This window comes from Choloepus didactylus, chromosome 5 (assembly GCF_015220235.1).
Source record: "Choloepus didactylus isolate mChoDid1 chromosome 5, mChoDid1.pri, whole genome shotgun sequence".
Taxonomy (NCBI): Eukaryota; Metazoa; Chordata; class Mammalia; order Pilosa; family Megalonychidae; genus Choloepus; species Choloepus didactylus.
In genome coordinates, this window is record NC_051311.1 from 62,020,609 (window position 1) to 62,044,568 (window position 23,960).

A 23,960-nucleotide genomic window follows, 5' to 3' on the forward strand; every position below is an offset into this window, starting at 1 on the left:
AAATTTCCTTAGTATTTTACCACATTTTCTTATGATTTATGCTCTTGAAGTTATTCATATCTATTGTATCTGGATGGTGGAAATACCAAGTAATGGTGTGCTACTATGTATCTCTTCCCAAGTAAATGTTCAGTGATATCATATTGGTAGCATGAAATCAGTCTTGGTGGGAATATTTACACCATGAAAATCAGCCAAGACTAAAAATTAGGGCTTGATTTCTGGTTTTTTTGATTGTCTAGTTTTAAGTGATGAAGAACATGTTACTAATGCAGATTACATTTGAAAGTGTCATGTCTGTAGCCACTACATTGTTATTAAAAAAAAAAAAGTGATGAAATAGTCTCCTGATATTCTAAAACTATTATCCGATTCAGCTGAGAAGTCACTTACATCATTGACAACTGAGTTAAGTTCTAATACACATCTTCCTATTTTACTTTCATCTTATTCCTTAATTTAATGAAAAATAACCTTCATGTTAGAACTGCACTGGCTTATCAATTTGCAGCCAGAGTTGGCTAGTGATGCAAGAATTAGATAAACATCAAGGAAAGCATTTTATGAGTATGAATTAGCTATACAGAATTTACCATAACGAATATTGTATATTTTATTTGTAAACTGTGTGATATACATCCTTAATATCAGCAAAAATTTGATAAACATATGTATATATACACATACACATATTTTTGAAGTTGTTAAAAATTTACCAGCACACCACTGTTTATAGGTTATTGAAAAAGATGTCATCTGCAGCTCATAATCCTGTAGTAATGCTAACAATAAAGGAGTGAAAGGGCAAGCTTTGTGAAGAGAAAACTTGAACTCTGCCTTCCAGTCATTCATAACCTCCAACTGCTCTGCGAAAGCAGCTAAGCTGTCCTGCCCTAGGGAGAAGAAAAGCAAGGAGCTCACCGCTTCCACCCTCACCCCATCGGCCTCTACAAGTCCTAAAACCTCTTGGCTGTTAACTTCTGTTGTGTGCTTTCTACACTCAGCACATATTTCTCTCATCACAGATCAATACTAAACATGCACTGGTTCTCACCTTGACTTACTGAAGCACTTGTGTCACTGTCTTCATCCTTTCTTTTCTTCAACATCTGTGTCAGAAATACAGATTATTAATAGTGATTCTCAGTTGGTTGTTTTACATGGACATTTTCTTGTTAAAAAACACTATTGCCCTAAGTCCTTTAACAATGTCTAATTTTAAACACTTGGAGCAATTCAATAAGTATTTACTGAGTTCCTGTTATAGTTATCCTGCTTCTGCTGCCCAAGAGGAAATCCAACTTTTGATCACAGAATCTACCAAAATGTTTTGAACCAAGCAAAACAGAACAATGTCTTGAGAGAAAATAATTCTGATAAGAAGCTATAGGTTATAAAGTTTTCCAGAACTCATTTACATTCCAGAGCGATTTGATTTAAAAACTGATGATAGTACTCCAAATTACTTTAAAATTACCTTTGTAAGGATATTTGATCAGGTCACATTACTGATAGTTCTTTAAGATATCTGATCTGAGACATCCCTATTCGCTCTAGATCTTGACCTGAATTCATCGACTTAATAGCTCTTAAATCCTTCAGAAAGTTTCCCCCAAAAATGTAAACATAATGTATTATCTGTGAATATGGCTATGAGAAGAAATAGATTTCTCTGCATAGCTCTGATTTCAAATAGCCTGCTCCAATACTCCAAAAATACATTTGTCCGATTCTTTGGATCAGTGTTCCAAATTCTGAAGCTGAAAATAGTTATTCCAAAAGATACAAATTAAAGCAACTCTTTTAGAATGTATCAAAAACTTGAGAAATATTCAAAATATCTTTGACACATAACTCTTCTTCTGGGAATCTAACTCCAGGAAATAACTCCTAAAAGAAAGCTTTGTGCACAGAAATATTCATCACAGTGTAATTAGGATAATATAAATTCTAAATTCAGAAGTAGGCAATGGTTAAGTAAATTATGGTACAATCACATAATCATATAATGTATAGTTGTAAAAATTATTATAATAAATGTGCGTCATAACATGAGGAAATAAGGGTGTTGCAATATTAAGTTAAAAATAAAGTTGCAAATTTGTGTAGGCAGTATATCACAATTTAGCTAAAAATACGAAAAGAAAAATACTTTAAGGAATGTACACCAGTGTTAGTGGTTGGCTTTGAGTGGTGAAACAGTGATTTTTTTTTCCTTCTAATTTTTCAAATTGTCCATAATTAGGGGAAAAAATGAGTTTATTTGGAAAGGCAAACTTCCTTTGGGTTGAAAATTTCCATACTTGGGTATTCATAACTGCAATTTAGATCCTTGCTCTATTCCTTTCTTAATAGCAGACAAGTATCTCTAAAGAGGTACCTCTTGTTTTTTGGGTTACTGCAACCATTCTGTGAAAACCTTAGAAGTGGAGTCCTTTTTTAAGATACTTCTTTTTAAAATACGCTTTTTTGGGGGGCTTTAAATATTTTTAATTTAGTATGCATAGAGATGATTATTAAAAGATTGGAAGTTTATAAACCTAAAAGTTAAGAGTAGTTGTTATTTCTATACAATCTGGAATGATTTTTAATTTGTTCTTTGTACATTTGTATAATCTCCACATTTTCTGTAAGGCACATACTTTTGTAATCAGGCAGGAACAAGGTGTTTAAAAACACTTATTAGGTTTATGTCATTTTCACAGAAAATAAAATAAAAAATATAATCACTAAGTCAAAAGGAAGCAAAGTGGAATCATATGAACTGGGGTTACCAAAAGCTTTTTATTAACTGTCTTTCTATGTGACTTACTGAGTGAAAACAACAGAGTAGACAAGTGCAGAGATCTGGACTGTGGCTTTTTCTTTCTGCTTCTAAACAACTCTTACCAAGCCACTCAATACCTCCTAAGCTCAGTTTCCACATATGCAAAATAAGGAGTTTGGACAATATTGTCTGGAAAAATACCTGGCACTAGCAGTCTGAATACTACATAGCATTTACAGTCTATAAAATCAAAAGGACATCTTTTAAAGTAGCAAATCTAGAGGAAATCAGTTTGCTTCATGTTTGAGGATAATTACAACCACATTTCCATCACTCTTTTACCATTACTTCAAGGTTTACAAATAAAGGCTCACAGTTGAGCAGAGAAAATAAAGAAGTTCAAAGTAAAGGAAAAATTCCATCCTCCTGATTAGCAATCATGAGTCTCAGATTTCAAATCTGGGACCTTTCAGAAGAAGCAGTTCAGCCTATTGTAGCTGCCATAAGGGTAGAGTGAAAGATGAAACCTCTAAGGCAATTAAGGCTTTAATCAGTACTGAGGAGATTTAACTCAACATTTCAAACTGTACTTTGAAACAAACAAATAATATGGCAGGAAACCTGAGTCCATTCACCCTTCTGCCACTAACCAGTTGTATGACTTTGGACAAGTCACTCAATTTCTGTGGGCATTCTCAAAAAAGAGCACATGGTATCTTTCTTGCCTACAAACAGGAGGCTGGACCACATGCTGTGTTGAGATCCTTGCAGCTCAGGGCTCTGTGACTGTAAAGAGCTGATGCAAGCAAGGGAGCAGAAGAACAGTTTAGACCTCTTAAGTGGTCTTCATGGTGCCATGATCAATTTCAATTTTTTGTTAATTTTCTAAAGTAGTTTTTTTTTTTTTTTTTTTTTTTTTTGCCAGGACAAATTCAATATACTTAGCTAAGGAGTCTAAGATATGTATAAGCTATCTCTATTCTAAATCTTCTTTTGGCAAAGTATCTACCTGAAGAAGCATTTAGACTTTACATGAAACCTCTTGCAGGGTGGGGTAGGGTGTGTCTTTGATTATTAAAATGGAATCCAGCTGGCAGAGATAATAACTCTTCTCTCCATCAAGAGCTGAAATAGCACTCAGTCTAGCTGAGCCATTGCCAGCCCAGCGCTGTGGCTATAATGTTAAATGATGGTAGTTTGATTAATCATCAGCCTGGTATCAATGACCAGGAAGGATTCTACATCAGCAATTTATAAGAGCTCAATTACTCAAAATAATGTTGGGGCATCACTGTCCTGATAAAGTGGGCTATCTCATATCTAAGACATACCTGATAGATTAGCTGCTAGTAGGTGGTCTAGAGTGGTGCCTTTAATTCTGTTTAGTTTAGTCTGTGTTTTATTCTATGCAGAGTATATCGCCTCTTCCTAAAAAGCCTCAAATCCAAAGACAAGTGTCCTATAAATATGACAACTTTTGTATTTTTGATCAGAGTTACATGGCTACAAAAGGAATTCAGATTCAGTAACCAGTAGAGAAATTTATCCCAGCATTACACGGCATATGGACAAACTGCAAACAACCTAAATGACTCAAAATTGCATAATTTAAAAAAATTATGGTGCAACCACAAGACAGAAAAGTATGTCATCATACAAAGTGCTGCTGTGTGAATATAATTTGGGGAAGGGCTTACAGCATAATAATGAGTTTAAAAAAATATACACTATAATGCTAACCATGTAAAATCAAAGAGAGAGAAATTAGCATAGAGTAAAGGGAAAAAGCTAGAAGGCTATATGCCAAAATGTTAACAGTGGTTATCTCTGGGTAATAGGAGTACAGTTAATTTAAAATTTTCTTCTTCATACTTCTCTATATTCTTGGATTCTCTAGAATGAGACTGAATTATTTTTTAAACCAGAAAACTTTTAAAAAGAGTAGTTTCATCAAAAAAGAGTGGATTTATTTTATGGAAAATTCCCTAGTATACAGTAAACATATTATTTAAAATGAAAAAGTATATCCTACCCCGACAAAAGCCCGAGAGAAGAACATCAGAATCAACAGAATGACAAAATACCAAAGTAGGAAGCTTCCTGTTGTCCCACAGGATTCATCCTTCCCACATTCATAATCCTGATTTGGAATGGTAAAAGGTATAGGTTTGGGGGGAGGGTCCACCTCCCTAAATAAAGATAAAATGTCTCCCATGATGGCTTCTTGCTTAGAAAATAATAAAACATGCTAAAAGGGATGAGGAAGACTGGAAAGTACTTCACTCCAAGATGTATGACAACTTCCTTGGCGACCTATTATGACATACACTTTAGCAACTGTGGCAGGAACTGACAAACACTTCTTGGATTTCTAAAAGCTTTTGGAAGAATTTATCTAAATTATATCTATAAGTTACGATACTCCGCCCCCAGCCTCCTTACCCCAACCGCTCATTCTGCCTTAATCTTTTTTTCTCCTGAAACTTGTGTATATTGTATTTTTGTGTCTCTAAAATCTGAGTGTCTGAGGTATCAAATCATTTTTTTCAGTCTTTTTATTATGTATAATACCACTGTAAATTAACATACACATTTCTAATGCCAACCATAATCAAATTTGGTTGGGAGTGGCTTTTTAAAGCCTTAAATAGATGAACAATTTACAGATTACATTAAAAGAGAAAATACAGATGTGCCTGTTATGAATTACATCAAACATACGCAATTTTTTCTAAGGAGAGAAACATGGGGGAAACCTGGTATTCTAATTTTGACTATAGAGGGACTCTTCTATTTTGGACAATTTTCAAATTAGTTCATCTCTAGGTCTAAACCTAGTACAGAACACTATTGTTGTTAAGGCAATCTTAAAATAATAAAAATCTCACTTTTCTTTTTTTTTAAACATGCTAGACCTTTAAGAGCATAGCATACCTGAGATTTTCATAAATTTGCAATACCCCGCAGAAGCTTCATTTTCTTCTATGTGAGCTTAGAAGCATTTTAGGAACAATTTTGGTCACTGGGATGCAACAATCCACCAGCTGACTGTGACATGGCGTGGTATTTTTATACGGGTACACTTCTCCGTATTCAGAATGACTAGTCCCCAGGGCCTTGACGTACCAACAGTTGGAAGTTGCCTCCTCCAGGAAGCCCGTGGGGAAGCCGGGAATGGGCTGGATGGGCCTCCTCGGGGGGCCGCCCCGCCTCACCTCACCTGCTCTCCTAGTGTACCTGGAGGCCTTCCCTCCACAGCTGAGCATCTCTGGGGAGTAACCTGGAAACTGTTTTTAAGCTCAGCGCCTGGCCCAGTTGTACAGTTACATATTTGCTAAATAAAACCAAACTGAACTCCCCATTGAGCCTTTTCCTTGGGATTAGACATTCTGTCAAAGAGTATCAGGGAAAATAAAGTTGTTTTGTTTTTTTTTTTTTCAACCTCAAAACCACAAATTAACAACAAAGCGAATTTGGAGATTTTGGGTTTTCTTGTTATTCCTGTACCCTCATTTCACGGATATTTAAGAATTTACAGCCGGTCAGAACACATGATTTTTTTTTTTCTTTTTAAAACACAGATGTTTAGAAATGCTTTGTTATTGCTGTTGATCTGGACACATTAGCACTAACTCTGTTACCCTACAATTAGCCACCCTACTTAATAAAACCTGCGAAAAATGTGAGTCCATAAATGCTCTAAGAAAATTAAAATTATATTAATATATACAAAATTCAGCTTGTTACGGTTATTACGTTTTACTGCTGGTCCAGAATCAGGTCTGAATAGTGCTGCTCAGCTTCTTTCTCCCGAAGCTGAACAGGAGCCTCAAGGCCGAGAGTCGTTTCCCTGGTAACATTCCCAGCTCCCGTCCCTCCCCTCCATCTCACTCTCGCGAGAAAAGGAAGCTCGATCTTTCCGGTAATTGTAGACCGGTAAACGCAGCGCCTCCGCCTTACTGCTTGGCTTTGCACATGTGCAGTAGAGAGTGGTGTGAGCCAGCGACTTCCCGCCGAAGAGTATGGTGCGTTTTCCGGGGTCATCTTTGTGCTTTCCGGACGCGGAATCCACGCGGGCTATGGGAGTTCCACTCTTCTTGATCTGTCCGGGGCTCAGTTAAGGGAGGATTTAGTCAGGCGTCCCGCTAGAAGAGAGGCAGGAAATTTGCTAAAATTTGTGCTGAGCGAGCCAGGGAAGGAAGTTCTCTGGACTGGGGAATTTCGATGCGGGTCCGGAATGGCGGGAAGGGTACTGTTCTCTAGGGAATGCAGCTCCGTATAGCTGAAAGAAGTTTTACGTTTGTCGGCAAGAGTTGAGGCTTAACAAAACAAAGGAAATACAAATTCTAATGTGGATCCAAACTGAACGCACACTCCCCAGTCTCCCTCGTATTCCCTTCGCATCATGGATACCTGGCCTTCCTAAAACTTAAATGGATACTTTGCCAACAACACGAAACGGAGATCCCTGGTGTACACCGGTCGAGTGCAGAGTTGTTTAGGGTCGTAGACAGTTAATGGCTTCTACATGTGGATGTAGGAGTTGGTTTGTAGCTTATATGGAATATTCTCTCTCCATGGTTGGTACCTTTAGTTTATTAAATTAGCGCCTGGACTGGTCCTTGTGACATAGTCCAAAAATAAATAATAGTTGCAGATATACTCACCAGGCCCTGCATTACAAAATAAGACATTTTTATTTATTTGAAGTAGTAAATAATTCTCTGAAGTAACCAGCCAGTTCTCTCTTAATTACACTGGTGCCAACACAGGCATAATAAAAAGGGTTCCCTTTTCAGATGTTACTATTAATGTGTAAAAAAAAAAAAAAAAAGATAGACATTTTAAAGATGAGGAATAGTTATGTGCTAATTTTAGTTACCTTTATAAATGACCCCAAACCTGGATTTCTTAAATGGGCAAATAGCTTCTTTTGATTAATTCCAGTGCTTTTTCTTTGAATAGATGCAAGGGGAGTCAAACCCTAGTGCTTCCCTTATTGACAGAACCATCAAGATGAGAAAAGAAACAGAAGCCAGGAAAGTGGTCTTAGCCTGGGGACTCCTAAATGTATCTATGGCTGGAATGATATATACTGAAATGTAAGTTAATTAACAACAACAACAAAAAAGTAAAAATTTAGAAATCAGTGACTAGTTCCACAGATTGTTCTGTTTGTTTCTTGGTTTAGATATTGAAAAAGGCTTTCTAATTTTTTCAGGACTGGGAAATTGATTAGTTCATATTATAATGTGACATACTGGCCCCTCTGGTATATTGGTAAGTAAATTTTCACTGTAATTTAGATTTATTATCAATGAAAATTTGTGTTCAAATTTAATTCAGCTTAGTATTAATTCCTCATTCAACAAAAATTGGGAATACAGTAGGAAGGGAGCAAGAAAAAAACCCTGCCCTCATGTAAGTAACATTGTGCTAGAGGAGGGAGACATTCAAACTAATAAGCAATAGAATTTCAGGTAGTCATGAGTTCTGTAAAGAAAAAGAAAGGTTTGGGGTAGTGGAATTTGTGCCTGTTGTTCTCCCTGAAATGCCCTCCTTGCTTCTCTGCCTAGTGAATAGCTTTACATATTTCAAGACCAGCCCAGTTATCTACTCCATTGATGCCTTCCACAATTTGACTCCTCTCCACTCTTCTGCTCATCCATAGTCCTTGGATATAAAGAGAAGTTATGGATGCTAAAATATATTCCATAGTCTAATACATGTGTTAACCTAAAGTTTGTGATAGGGAGATGATGTAGCAAATGGGGTGACAAGTGGAAGAATAAGGGTTTTGGAATCTGTAGGCCTGAGTTAGAATTGTGGCTTCACTAACTAGCTGAATAATCTTGTAAAAGTCATTTGGCTTCTCTGAAACTGTTGATTCATCTTTAAAATGAAAGTGATAATACTTATCTACTTATCTTACAAGATTGTAAGGGTTAGTGATAATATTTTGAAAGTCACTAGTAAATTTCCTGTACATAATAGACATTCATTAAATGATAGCTGTTACAAGGAATAAGGTATCCTCTATTAAAACCCTCCTTTTTTTTTTTTTTTTTTTTTTTTTTTTTTTTAAATAAATTGTTCTCTTCCAGAGCTTGCCCTTGCATCTGTCTTCAGCCTGAATGCCTTATTTGATTTTTGGAGATATTTCAAATATACTGTGGCACCAACAAGTCTCATTGTTAGCCCTGGACAGCAAACTCTTTTAGGGTTGAAAACAGCTGGTATGAGTTTTATATCTTGTAAAATGGGGGGTTGACAATCTTTTTCGATTTAATTTTCCATTTTCATAGACTCAGAGCTGGGAGTGTCTTCTGAGGTCACCTGGTTCGGCTATATTAAGCAGGTCTCAATAAGTTATTTAACATCCTATCATTATTCGTCTTTGTATAAATTGAATGGATTGAATGGAAGTAACATTCAACAACCTTGTGGAAGTTTTTCCGTTGTTTAATTACAATTAAAATTTAATGACTAACTCTTGCTGCATTGAAGACAATTGTTAAACTTTCAAAATCTGTGAAAATGATAAACAACTAATGTCCTTTGGTAATGATGCTTCATGAAATTTAACAACCAAGTTACTCCTTTACTTTTCCTTTTCCTGAAGAAAAAGACTCAGTTCCTTAAATCTGTTTTCATAAAAAATTATATACATTTATTTATATGTATATATACATATATATATATATATTTTTTTTTATTTTTTTTTTTTTTTTCCTTCTAGTTGTACAGACTACTCCTCCACATGATCTGACAGCAACCCAAATCCCTCCCTCTCCACCTTCTCCTTCAATTCAAGGTCAAAGTGTATTGAGTTATAGTCCATCTCGTTCACCTAGTACCAGCCCCAAGTTCACCACCAGCTGTATGACTGGATATAGCCCTCAACTGCAAGGTCTGTCATCAGGTGGCAGTGGTTCTTATAGCCCTGGAGTGACCTATTCACCCATCAGTACTTACAATAAGGTAATAACTCTTTTCTCTTGGCCAGTCACATTATTTTGGAATTGGGAAGTGCCTTGAAAATTTATCTAGTGAGTTGAAACTTCTCACTTTATAGGTGAGGAAACTGAAGAACAGTAGGTAATTAACTTGTTAAATCTTCCATCTAGTAAATAGCCAAAACTATTATGCAGATTTCCTGACAACTAGTCAGAAGTTCTTCACACCACGTTAAGTTCAACATCTAGATTTTCAGCAGGTCTCTAAAACAAGTTGAAACTATGAGGATCTTTTACATTAGTTTCCTTTACTCGTGTTTTCCCTCTTTCTCTTCTGCATGTGAAGCCATTGCCTGCCCTTATTGAATTTTAATGCTTTTCATCATGTTGGAATATCTTCTAAGTTGAAAACTGGTGTTGTCATGTAGTTTGTCTCTTGAGACCCGATACTTTCCATCAGATGAGTAGAAACTTTCATTCTGCGGTGTTTTCATTACTTCATTCAGTAATGTGATCTTTTGTTCTAATTTATAGGCTTGATAGAAGCCAAAATGACAGATTTGAAATTGTGACTTTTCCCTGAAGCATGAAACTATTAGAGGAGCACTGGAAGGGGGGTGGCCACATTTTCAAATGCTCTCAATATTCTGTTGAATAACAGAATGTTAGTTAAATGTTAAAAGAGGAATGTCTGGAAATAAAACTGACATACTAACTGCCCTTACCCTTTTTTTTTTTTTATCTTCATTTTATTGAGATATATTCACATACCATGCAGTCATACAAAACAAATCGTACTTTCGATTGTTTACAGTACCATTACATAGTTGTACATTCATCATCTAAATCAACCCCTGACACCTTCATTAGCACACACACAAAAATAACAAGAATAATAATTAGAGTGAAAAAGAGCAATTGAAGTAAAAAAGAACACTGGGTACCTTTGTCTGTTTGTTTCCTTCCCCTGTTTTTCTACTCATCCATCCATAAACTAGACAAAGTGGAGTGTGGTCCTTATGGCTTTCCCAATCCCATTGTCACCCCTCATAAGCTACATTTTTATACAACTGTCTTCGAGATTCATGGGTTCTGGGTTGTAGTTTGATAGTTTCAGGTATCCACCACCAGCTACCCCAATTCTTTGGAACCTAAAAAGGGTTGTCTAAAGTGTGCGTAAGAGTGCCCACCAGAGTGACCTCTCGGCTCCTTTTGGAATCTCTCTGCCACTGAAGCTTATTTCATTTCCTTTCACATCCCCCTTTTGGTCAAGAAGATGTTCTCCGTTGCCCTTACCCTTTTATAATATTTTTTTGTGGTGAAATTCGGTACTACCAGTTACCCCATATTATATCTAATTTTGGGAGGCAATAGAGGTTAGAGAATTTTGTATAAATTAAATATGAGGAAGTGGGTATGTAGTGGTAATTCTTAAATCAAGGAAAATAGGACTTTCTAATAGCTTTTTTTTTTCATGAGAAAAGTACTTATATGGTCCTTATAGAAAATTAGAAAAGTAAAATAGAAGAAAAATCATTTATAGTCTTACCACCCAAGCATAATCTCTGTTTAATGACTACTTAATAGTCATCCAGTGGATATACTATTGTTTAATCTTAAATATTTAAGCTATTTTCATTTTTAAGAAACTTAATAGTCTACACTGAATAGCTCTGTATATGGAGTTATTAATAAATTTGGGACAATTTACATTGTCACAAAAATGTATAAGAATATTCATTTTACCACACTCTTACCCATCATTAAGTTAATTATTTTTTATAAATCTCTAATATGAAAAGTGAAAATAGTCTGTGGTAGCTTAACATCTATTTCTTGTAAGGCCAGTTAACTAAATTAAGTTCTCATTCTTTGCCCACTTGTCCTTTGGGTTTGTATTCTCTTTGACCACCCCCCTACCCCCCAAGTTGCTATTTTAATTATGGGATTAAAAAATTTAGAAGTTTTTAATTTTAGTAGTCAAATCTTCAAATCTATGTATCTTTTCCTTGTGGTTTGTTCTCTTCTAAATTTAGAAATTTTCTCACTTTGAGAATTAATTTTGTTTTTCCTCTGTGATGTAAGATGGAGATTTTTTCATTAAAATTAATAACCAGATGTCCCAGTGCCACATACTAAATAATTTTTACCTCCTTCATTGACTTGTGATTCCTCCATCAAATCATATATAATCTTATGTATTATAAGGTCTTTTTCTGGGCTGTTACATTTCCTTGATCTGGCTCTTTTAGTGCTGTGTATAGTAGTTCCACTGTAGATTGCCAGTGTTAAAGAGTTAACAAAAAATGATCAGGCACAGTTTTTTGTTTGTTTGTTTGTTTCAAAAATGGGTAAATAGTAGCTTATATTCTATCTGTATGAAAACAATGACACCTACTATGACAATATCAAGTAAAATGTTTATTTTTAAAGAAACTGTCTTTCCTCACTTTAACTTTTTTTCCATCTTTTCTTTTCTAGTCATACTTCTGCCTTGTACATTGTTCCCTTTTACAAATTAAATGGAAAAAATGATGAATTGAGAATTTTCTTCTTATTGACCTTTCTTGTTTTAAAATTTAAAAAGATGTATCAAGAAAAAAGCAAGGAAGTAAAGGTGACAAAGATAAAAACAAAAAGTGATGGTGGCAGTGTTATCAAAGTAACTTTAAGGGAGATAGCATTAAATGGGACTAAAGGTCTTTTTAAATTGATGATAGAAATAATTGATAAGATTCGTATATATTAAATAATATAGTATCTTAAAATGCCAGGTAAAATTCTTTAGAAATATAAAGAGAAATTAATAAACATAATTTTAGTGGAAGACTTCAGCATTATCAATCTATGTCCGAGAAAGTAGGCAGTAAATAAAGACAAGATGTGAGTGATAACAATTAGTAAGACTACATCAGCAATTATATTGAATATTGTACTCTGCTTTTTTTAAATGTTCATGAAATTATAAATACTATTTTCTGACCAAAACACAAATGAAACTAGAAACCAAAAATAAAGGTTTAAAATCCTCACCCTTAGAAATTTAAAAAATACTCTCCTAAATAACTATTTAGTTAAATAAAAATTACTATTAAGAAAACGAATGCTTGAATACTAAAACTTATGGATATAGGAAAAGCTATGCTACTGGCAAATTTTTAGCCTGAAGTGCTTTTGTTATTATAAAAAAAGAGAGTGAAAATAAGGGTACTCAAAATTAGAAAACAAATAAAACATGGAGGAGATGGAAAGAATAATGACACATATATGCTACAATAGGATGAACCTTGAAATTGTGTTCAAAGAAGCCAGTCACAGAAGACCAAATATTGTTTGATTACATTTATATGAAGTGCCCAGAATAGTTAAATTTATACTCATTGGTTGTATAGCACTAAAGTGTGGAGGGGTATGTGGGGATTGACTTCAATGTTTTTTTGTAGGGTGGGCAAAAATATTCTAAAATTAGATTGTGGTAGTGGTTGTACAATCCTGTGAATATACTAAAAAGCACTGATTTTGCTTTAAGTGGATGGCTTGTATGGTATGTGAATTATATCTCAATAAAGCTATTTTTAAAAATAATGGTAAAAGCGGATATTAATGAGCTGGACTCTAAGCTTTTCTGTGTTAGTGAGGAAATCCAATAAAGTAGACAAATCTGTCAAATCAAGGAAACTAGGATTCAAACTTAAGGAAAAATTGCAAAGGGGATTTGATTTAGTAAAGGATACAGAGGAGTTTAAAATGTAAATGGGTGTTTTTGTATTTTTTGCTAATAGCCATAAGGTTTCACATCTCTTTGCTCTTATTAATCATTTATGTTATTCTTTCTGCTCAAAACATCCACACTCTCATCTTTCCCTTGATTCTTTGTACTTGAGGGCTCACTTCATTCATTATCCCCTCCAGAAAGTTTGAGAAAGCAAATTGGGATATATATACTTCTCTTGTATTCTGCAAATTTACTTCTTGGACTTAGCATAATCTTTTAAAATACTCGCTTAATTGTCTTTATTCTAGACTGTAACTTCCTTTAGCACAAGGATTATGTGTTTGTATTCACCTTTGTTTCTTTACAGTATTTCTTTACAGTGTGTGGAATGTAGAATGTTGTACTTCTTGGACTTAGCATGACCTTTTAAAATACTCGCTTAATTGTCTTTATTCTAGACTGTAACTTCCTTTAGCACAAGGATTATGTGTTTATATTCACCTTTGTTTCTTTACAGTGTTTCTTTACAGTGTGTGGAATGTAGATACTACATTAAGTGCTGAGCCAAACTAATAATTTTGGGAAATTAATGAAATGAATAAATATTTTTGTGGAGAAAATGCCAAAATTGACTAAGAAGTACAAAACTTAAATAAATTAAGGAAGAAAATTATCAAACTATTAATCAAATACCTCCCCAAAAGACTTTGAGGCCCTAAAGTTTTACTATTGAGTTCTTATAAATTTTCAAGGAACAGTTGCTTTTCTTTTTAAACTTTTTATTATGGAAATTTTCAAACATAAACAAAAGTGAAGAAAATAGTATAATGATTTTCTCTGTAATCTGTTACCCGCCTTCAATAGTTATCAACACTTTGCTGCTCTGTGAATAGTTAATTCTGCTCCAGTTAAGCAAAAGTAAAAGCATAAACTCTAGACTCAGAGAACTAAATGGAAATCCTGTTATGATTTTGACACAAGTTATCTAAACCCTCACATATAAAATAATACTGTAATGTTATTTGCTCATTATTGAAGATGAAATGAAATGATGTATATTTAGCACAATTCACACAGTGCCTGGCACATGTATGATAACTGCTTAATAAATGTTTAATGTTTACTGTATACTACCAAGTATAGGAAAAAGTGAGAACACCACTACTCAGTTCACTTGTTGATTTATAATAAAACTTTAAGAAAGCACAAAAGAGAAAATAAGATAATCTTATTTATGAATATAATGTGAAAATTATAAAATAAATAGCATTTAGTCTTATTCAACATTTTTCAGTTAGATACAATAGGGATTTCAAAATTCTCGTTCAAATGTATTAAAACATAAGATCCCATGATTAACCTTTAGAGCTATGTAGGTCCTATATGAAGAAAAATATTTATTCTAAGAAACATAGAAGATATTAATTGGAGACATTTTCTTGGATAAAAAGATACTATAACATTTTCTTCCCATGTTAATCTATAAATTGTATGCAATTCCATTCAATCTCAATGAGATTATGGGGAGGTGGGGTCACTGATTTTTTAAGTTTATCTAGAAAAACAAATGAGTCAAAAAATATTTTAGTGAGTTGGAATACATCCCCATAGATGTTAAATCTTAATAATTAAAATGTTAAGTCCCTTGAACAAGAATAGACCAATTAATGAAACAGTACCCCAGATAAAGTTGTAGTATATATAAGGATTTAATGTTAACTAAAAAGAAATAAGAGAAATCAGTGTGGGAAGAGTATTAACATTTTTATTTTCAAACATTAAGCAATTACATCCTCAATTTATTACAAGCTAATATGAATTGATAGTGAAAACCCCAGTAGAAAAAAGTTGTCAATGGCCTCAAGTAAACAGTTAATAAAATACTAAACACTAATACCCAAAAATTGTATTTTTAAAGAATTTGACATCATAAATAAAAGGAAATTCAAAGTAAATGTACATTTTTAAAAATTTTGTGTATCAAGTAAACATTTTAAACAGTAATGCTGATGGACATATCCCAGATAGACACCTCTTTTTTTGTGTGTGTGTTTTTTCTTTTTATGGTAGTATGCTTTGGTACAGCATTTTCATCTAGGAGAATGGCAATGTGTTTTGAAACTATTCATATGCTTTGACCAAATAGCTTCAGTTTAGGAATCTGTTCTAAAGGAAGTCATCAGAAATTCCAGAAAGATTTATGTACAAAGATGTTCATCATGATATTATTTACAGTAGCCAAAAATTGCAGGCAATCTAAATGTCCAGAATGAGAGAATGTAAAAATAAATTGTGGTAAATTTGTACAATGAAATATTACATATCCAGTAACAGTCTTTGTAAAGGATTTTTACAGGAAAATGCTTAGTTAACTGAAGGAATATAAAGCTAAACAGGATTGTTTCAATTCCTTAAAAATATATGTATTGATATTGATGTAACTGTATATTTTAAAGATTTGAAAATATATAAAATGTGAAAAACGATGTATTATCTCTGGGTGGTGAGGTTATAAATGTTACTTTTTTTCTTAATACATTTGTTTTTCATTTTAGCTATGTATATGTTGCTTTTATAGTAAAAAAAATCAAAAGTAAGAAATTTCAATTAAAAAAATAAAATAAAGTTTTATTTTATTTTATATAGTTGGCAAACTATAGTCCCTCTCCTTCATCTTCATATCCTACCACTGTTGGACCAGTGGAGAGCAGTGGATTGAGATCACGCTACCGTTCTTCACCCACTGTCTATAACTCACCCACTGACAAAGAAGACTACATGACAGACCTACGAACTTTGGACACTTTTCTTAGAAATGAAGAAGAGAAACAGCATAGAGTTAAGCTGGGTATATATATTTTATTTAAATCTAATGTACATATTTTTGGTGTCATTTTGCATAATCCTTAACCTATTATTTTCTTTATTTTGATAGTTGTATATAAATTTTTAAGTTTCTGTTGCTAATAGACCTTTATGTAGCTTAGGAGAGAAATACATTTTGTTTTACTTTATGTGCAATAGATGTTTTATGCAGTTAGAATTAAGGAAGAAAAATATTGCCAAACTAACTGAAACATTTTTGACCTTTCATCTAAAATAAAATTTTTCATGTAATGTTAGTTATAATTTCTATTTAAAAGATATGGCTCTAAATTAATGTTTCTGAAGTGGTATGTAGCAATGATTGTTTAAGCGATAGTTTTCTCCTTTCAAGTAGCGGTTTGGAAACTTGGGATGGCAGGGAAAGATGAAAGAAAGAGCATGTATTTACTCTAGAAGTGATGCTGTTTTTCAGAACTTTTTGAATTTGTCTTTTAGTGCTTCCATAAAGCCTATTGTTTCTTGGGAAACAGTGTTAGAAAATCTTAATCTATTTGGGGTGGATTTGATTATTACAAAGTCAATTACTTGAAACCAAATCAGGTTATTGAGCTGAGTAACGATTTTTCCCCCTCAGGAACTTTGACAGAAATCACCTTATGTGCTAAAGCATGGCTGCGATGAGGAAGACATTTATTGGACCATGGCTCTTTGTGTCACCTGAAGTCTCCAATTACTTTTTATTTAATTTTGCTTCAACGTGCCACAAATGTCAAAGAAACAAATCAGCATTATCTTTACTTGTTATTTTTGATATATGTTTTTCTCTTCTCTTTTAAATTTTGAAATATTTCAAAGTATAATACAAAGAACAACCGGTGTGTACCTTCTGTACATCTTTGTCATCCAAATATTCTGATTTCCACTTCTATTTCTTTTTTTGACCATGAGAGCTATGTAAAGGTACTGTTGTTGGTATTTAGAAGTATTGTTGCTTTTAATTTTCAAATGCATGAAAAGGCTTGATTATCATTTGTTTTTTTTTTCCTTCCTAACTTAATTATACTGTGGTTAGTCTAACCTGTACTCTATGAATTTTTTGGCATTTTTTTAAAAACTTGCTCTCAAGCCTGCTATGTGATCCACTTTTGTAAATGTAGTCCTTAGTACATTGAAAAGAATGCCTGTTCTCTACATTTTGGGCTCCATATTTGTCCACTGAATCAAGCTTCTTGATGTTATTCTTAAATTCTTTACCATACTTTTATCTGCTTGATCTATCAGTTACAAAGATAGTGTGTTAAAAGCCCCCACTGATTGTCTCCCACTAAATTTTTCCTCATAATTTTGTCAAATTTAACAAAGTGCATATAAATTAAGTTATTATATCCTGCTGGTGAATTCCTCCATATATATTTTTATGTGGGCTCCCGTCTCTTGGACTTTTTGCTTTAAACTCTATTTTGTCTGAAATTAACACAGCTATACTAATTTTCTTTTGGTTAATGTTTGCCTAGTATATCTATGTTCACCCCTATATTTTTAACCATTTTGTGCTCTTAGAATTATTTTATACAGATTAATTAGTAAATAATTAGTAAGTATTTTGTGAAGAGCTACTTTGAGACTATGTAAGTATTCTGTTCTTCATCAAACTTTCACTTAGTAGTTTAAACATTCTTTGAAGATTATTTTCTAAATTAATGAATACCATGCTAGTTGTCATTGTAACTTTTTAATTCAATCATTCTTTAAATATTTATCCCTTTTACATTTATTGTTGATATCCTACTATAAGATAGAGTTTCTTCTCCCCCATTTGTCATTTGTCCCAGATTTGGCTAGTGGAAGCCTTTTTTAGCTGGCTCCTGTGTTCTTTTTTTTTAACATATTTTTTCATTGTGGGATATAAGAGATATACATAGAAGTGATAACTTTCCAAGTGCAACTTAACAAGTAGAGAGCAAATTTTAAAGAATGTTATGGATCACAGTTCCACAGTTTCAGTTGTTTCCTTATTGTGAAATATAGCATATATATGAAAAGATAGTATCTTTCAAAGAATGATTTACCAAGTAGTAATGTAGGAAATTTCCAAAAATGTTATGTTACAGTATCATAATTTCAGTTATTTCCTTATTGTGAGATATATGTAGAAAAAGGTGATACCTTTCAAATTACAATTTAACAAGTAGCTATCGAGCATATTTCAAAGAATGCTATGGGTTCCAGGTCCACTGTTTCAGTTCTTTCCTTCTAACTATCCCAATACCCCAGCAACTAAGAAAAAGAAAGTTATATAGAGATTCAGTATTCATAATATTTTGTTAAATTCCTTTTTGTCTGTTGCTACCCCTTCTTCTAGTTTAATCACTTTCCCAATCTTCGGGGATGTTTAGGGAGTGACCACCCTAACTTGTTGATGTTGAAAAGGGGTGTCAATATTATGGGAAAAGGGGACACATCTGGTTGATGTTCTTGAAGAAGCTATTGCCTCTGGGTTTTGGGACTTAGCTGGCATAGGAGTTCTCTGGAGGATTTAAGTTTCTAAAGAATAAACTTAGTGAGTGAAACTTTTATAGAGTCTCAGACAGGGACCTGAGTATTCTTTAGGTTTCCAGGACTACTGTTATCTTGGGCTTATTATACTGTGGCCATTTAGCATATCTAGCTGAAGCTTGCATAGGAGTAACCGCCAGGACAGCTTTTCGACTCTATTTGAAATCTCTTAGCCACTGAAAACTTATTTTTTGCCTTTCTTTTCTCCCTTTTGGTCAAAAAGGCACTCTCAACCCCTCAATGCCAGGGTCAGGCTCATTCCCAGAATCCATGTCCCACGTTGCCAGGGAGACTCATTCATCTGAGGGGTCCAATCCCATGTTGGGAGAAGGTGATGAATTTATTTGCAGAGTTGCACTTAGAGAGAGGAAGTCCATATTTGAGCAAGAAAAGAAGTTCTCTGAAGGTGATTCCTAGGCATTATAGGTGGACTTAGCCTTCCCTTTACAACCCTTAGTTTCACAAGAGCAAGCCTCAAGATCGAGGGCTTGACTTACAAAGTAGGAGATTCCTGATTTCACATAGCATATGTTCTGTCCATGATAATCTATCCATATCTCATATTAACATCACTTAGTTGTACAGTCCTCATCACTCTCCATTTTAAACAATTCTCATGACCCAAAGCACTCCATAGCCCTTTTCAGCCCTTAATTATTTGTCGCTAGTATTTGTGTGGTACTAGTAAAGTATTTCTATTAATTATAGTCCCTAGTATGGAATAGGTAGATTTTTCCAATATACCATTCTGTTGTCAGCTCTCTGTACCAGTGTCATACCTTAAAAGTATATCATGCAAGCACCTATCTATATTTATAGTGCTAATCTTTGGGATATATGCCTTTTAAACAACCCCTATCCTATTTGCCTTCAATACAGCTCTGATACTTATAATCCCATTAACTCTATCTACTCCCGTACCTTTTAATTCACCTTCATTAACATATCTGAACATATTAGATTATCATTCCCCCTCCAGTAACATCTGTCCATCACTAAGTCCCCGGTATTCTACATTATAAGACATAGATTTTACATTGTTCGGGGAGTTCATAGTAGTGGTAACATACAGTCTCTCCTTTTGTGTCTGACTTGTTTCATTCAGCATTATATCTTCAAGGTTCATCCATGTTGCCTTATGTTTCAGGACCTCCAATTCACTTATCCTTTCTTCTGCCTCTTCAAATCTGCTATTGTGTGTCTCTAATATTTAATTTTTAATTTGATCAACAGTATCTTTTATTTCCATAAGATCTGCTATTTTTTTACTCTTTCAAATTCTTCTTTATGCTCTTCTAGAGTCTTCTTGATGTTCTTTATGTCTTTAGCCATCCCGTTGAAGTTGTTTTGAAAGTTTGTATGGATTTCTTTAGTTAATTGCTCCAAATTTTGTGACTCTTCCAGCTTTTTAATTTGTTTGACTTGTCCGTGTCTTCTAGATTATTGAAGTGCTTTATGATTGTCTTGATAAAGTTATTTTGGGAAATGCAGGATCATTTGAGCATTTGTATATATTTTGGCAGAGGTACAGCTTGTTGGAGTGCAGTTTCCGTATCCTACCAGCAGGTGGAGCTCTTGAGCTGCCTTTTACTCTCAAGCCAGCCTTCCCTGAACTTCTCCCAGAGCTGAGCAGAGTCTAAACCCAGTGGGGAACCAATCAGTGCACCAGTTCTCTGTTTTCACTAGGGACTGCCTGCCCTGGGGGTGCCATGTGGGCTCTGTGCAGTTTGGCAGGGAAATCTGCTCAAGGGCGCTGTCTAGCTCAAGCATGCCCCACTCCCTGCCTGCCATGTGCCCACGAGCCTCTGGGGTATGGGAGGCCCCTCTCATGCATCTGTATAGTGCCCTTTCCTATCCCTCCTTCTTGCTGGTGCACTCCCCAGACTTCCATGGGGGGAGAAGAAATGCTGCCTCCCGGGTTCCCTCACGGGAGCTCCAGGTCATATGACTATGGAGGATCACCTCCCCAGCTAACTGCCAAGGTGGGTGCATGGGAGTGGAGGCCGCTGCTCACTCCCTTGCCTGGTGGCCCCAGGAGGCAGTCCTGACTGAATCAACTCACCCTGTTCTTCCAGGCACTCTCTCCATGCTTTTGTCCACGTCCCCACCACATACCGTAGAGTCCCTCTATGGCCGGTCACACCCTGAAACTGCAGTCCTGTGCATCCTCTTGGCCCCTCTCTGTTTTCTCTCACAGAAGAAAGCCCACGCTACCTCAACCACTTCACCATCTTCCCCTCCTATGTTCTTTTTTTTTTTTTTTCTGTCTTGTACCCTTTTTTTTTTTAATTTCAGTTTTATTGAGATATACTCACATACCATACAGTTATCCATGGTGTACAATCAACTGTTCACAGTACCATCATGTAGTTGTGCCTTCATCACCCCAATCCATTTTTGGACATTTTCTTTACACCCAAATCATCCCCCCATCCCACCCTAGTCTTCATTTAGTCCCTGTCCCCATTTTTCTACTCATCCATCACACTGTCACCCCTTGTAAGCTACATAGTTATACAATCGTCTTCAAGAGTCAAGACCACTGAGTTGGAGTTTGATAATTTCAGGTATTTACTTCTAGCTATTCCAATTCACTGAAACCTAGAAAGGGATATCTATATGGTGCATAAGAATGTCCACCAGCGTGACCTCTCGACTCCATTTGAAATCTCTCAGCCATTGAAACTTGTTTCATTCCACTTTCCCCTTTTGGTCAAGAAAATGCTCTCAATCCCATGATGCCGGGTCCAGGTTCATCCCTGGGAGTCATATCCTGTGTTGCCAGGGAGATTTACACCCCTGGGAATCAGGTCCCAAGTAGGGGGGAGGGCAGTGAGTTCACCTGCTGAGTTGGCCTAGCTAGAGAAAGAGGGCCTTCTGTGTTCTTTTATAGGCACTTTTTTTTTTCTTAAACTTTCTGGCACCACAAGATACTCAGGTCATCTTGTACTTTTTCCTCTCTGTGGAATCAGTCTGTTTCTTTAAGGAGCCCTGGATTCTTCTAGTGCAAAATGATATTTAAAAATTAATGTCTGGGTACTGGATATGATAATTTTTACTGGGGTGTCATTGCTCCTAGGCCCTCTGGGGAAGCTTGGAAGTAAATGTATGTACATAGAGACAGACAGTGAGAGACACACATACATTTGTATTTATTTCCACATCTATCCTTCTATAAATATTCAAAACCATTAGTTCATACTGGTACCTCCAATTCCAGTCTATCTACACAGGGTGTATTCTAGCCTGTCTTTCAATGTTTGTTTCTCCTTTCTTCAGTATGGAGAAAGCAGGCTCTCATAATCCTCAGGTTTTCAATTATATGTTTACTCCCCTTGGGAGTAACTAATCTCTTGGCCAGGTGGGCCTGTACACCCTACTTTTCTGATCTTCTCTTTATTCTGTGTTCTGCAGTTTTACAATGATGTGTGTGCATATGGCTTTATGATTATTTTACTTTGTGTTTTTGCAAGTATTTTATTTTCAATTCAATTCATTCTTAGATCTCTTTGAATTTAGCCTCTTTCCCATCACACTGTTCTTTCCCTTCTGGAATTCCTATTCATCATATGTTGAATCTTCACATGTTATTTTCCATATATTTTAACTCTTTTATTATCTATCTCTTTAGATCTCTGTGCTTTATTATGGGTAATTTCCTTGGATCTACCTTCCAATTCACAAATTCTTTATTTAATTTTTTCACTTCTCTTTTTAAAAGTTTCAAATCTAAAGGAGAGTTGAAAAATAGTGCAGTAAGTATCTAGAGTAACCAAGTGTTAATTTTTTGCCACATTTGCTTTACTACTATCTATATACTCTCTGAGTCTCTTCAAACACTTACACATTTTTTTTGCTGATCTATTTGAAAGTTGCAGACATCATGCCACTTCACCCCTAAGTATTTTAGCATGCCTCTCCTAAGAACAAGGGCATTTTTCTTTATAACTATAATATGATTATCTTAAGTAGGATACTACTGTTACTCATATTCATATATCCCCATTTGACCCAATAATGACTTTTATTTCTTTTTTTTCCCTCTTTTTTTTTTGAGCCAGGATCCAGTCAAGAATGATCACACATTGCATTTAGTTCTCATGCATCTTTATCTTCTTTAGTCAAGAACATTCTTGTGTTTTTGTTTTTGTTTTGTTATGTTTTATTTGTCTTTGGTGACATTGACATTTTGAAGAGGTCAGGTGACTTGTTATGCAGCTTGTCCCTCAATGAAAATATGATCCTTTGAGATTCCTGGTCCTATGCTTGAGGTGGGGGGAAGAAGAAAGGTCCCAACCCAATTCTCTAGCTCTCTTGTGTCCAAATCCTTATCTTTGTTTCCCACTTGGGGACTGAAATCCAAGGTCAGTCTTGGATTTCCCAAGGTCTACAAAATTCTCCACTGCAACCATAGCTTTGGTTCACAGGCCATTCAGATTTGCAGTTCTCTATTTTTAGCCACTAGCTATTCCCCTTACTCTTTGTGAGCATCACTATTCATTTAAATAATGTTTGTTTTATTTAATTAGCAAGTGTAGATATTTGTAGGGAGAAATATGTTAAGTTATCTGTGCTGCCAGAATTGCAGATCTCTATGTGCTTTGATTCTTCGGTCCTTGAGGTTCTCCACCTACAGATTTTGTGCTGTTAGGTTGGCATTGATCATCACACATATGTCCTATTTTGTCACTGCTTGCAATATATATCTTATTTTACTTTGGTTAATGCATAACATATTAAAACTTCCTATTTCTATTCATCACCTAAAGCCTGTTTTCTCAAGTTCAAGTTTTCTCTCAGTTAATGATGAATAAAATTAGGACAATAACTTTGGGCTCTAACATGACTGTTTCTTAACTTCCTTTTTTATTCTCTATTAAAAGTCTTCTGTGTTGATTTAAAATTTGTTTTCTTTACATAATTTCACGCCTGTAAGTCAATTTTGTCAGAAGTCCTGCTTGGAAATTTAACTTCACACAAAGTGTGATAATTCTTTACTGTATATAACTATTTATTTTTATGCCAGCAGGAAACATACTATTAATCACCAAAAGTACTAGCTTTGACTGGCTAAACTTCAAAGTTTTGATGCTGCAAATTAAAATGTCGCCACATATCCCTTTTATGGTTTCTCCTCCTT

At 34.7% G+C, this 23,960-nt stretch overlaps 2 protein-coding genes across 5 annotated transcripts in view; one reads left to right on the plus strand and one right to left on the minus strand.

The window, feature by feature from the left end:
- Positions 1-6,619, minus strand: part of CPA2 (carboxypeptidase A2) — an 81,092-nt gene extending 74,473 nt beyond the window's left edge. Inside the window, exons 1-2 of one of the 2 annotated variants that reach the window (XM_037836153.1) lie at positions 6,524-6,619; positions 1,055-1,109 (exon numbers count right to left, since the gene is read on the minus strand). In XM_037836153.1, the coding sequence (XP_037692081.1) occupies positions 1,055-1,109 (55 nt within the window). In that variant the 5' untranslated portion in view covers positions 6,524-6,619. Of the gene's footprint in view, positions 1-1,054; positions 1,110-6,523 lie in introns of those variants that run through there. The other variant, XM_037836154.1, reaches the window with a different exon arrangement.
- Positions 6,620-6,703: 84 nt separating this feature from the next.
- The window catches only part of TMEM209 (transmembrane protein 209), a 59,965-nt gene continuing 42,708 nt past the window's right edge, over positions 6,704-23,960 (plus strand). The window contains exons 1-6 of one of the 3 annotated variants that reach the window (XM_037836160.1): positions 6,704-6,792; positions 7,733-7,869; positions 7,989-8,047; positions 8,872-9,003; positions 9,507-9,748; positions 16,085-16,286. In XM_037836160.1, coding sequence (XP_037692088.1) covers positions 6,790-6,792; positions 7,733-7,869; positions 7,989-8,047; positions 8,872-9,003; positions 9,507-9,748; positions 16,085-16,286 — 775 coding nt within the window. In that variant the 5' untranslated portion in view covers positions 6,704-6,789. Of the gene's footprint in view, positions 6,793-6,831; positions 6,884-6,925; positions 7,348-7,732; positions 7,870-7,988; positions 8,048-8,871; positions 9,004-9,506; positions 9,749-16,084; positions 16,287-23,960 lie in introns of those variants that run through there. The other 2 variants (XM_037836161.1, XM_037836159.1) reach the window with 2 other exon arrangements.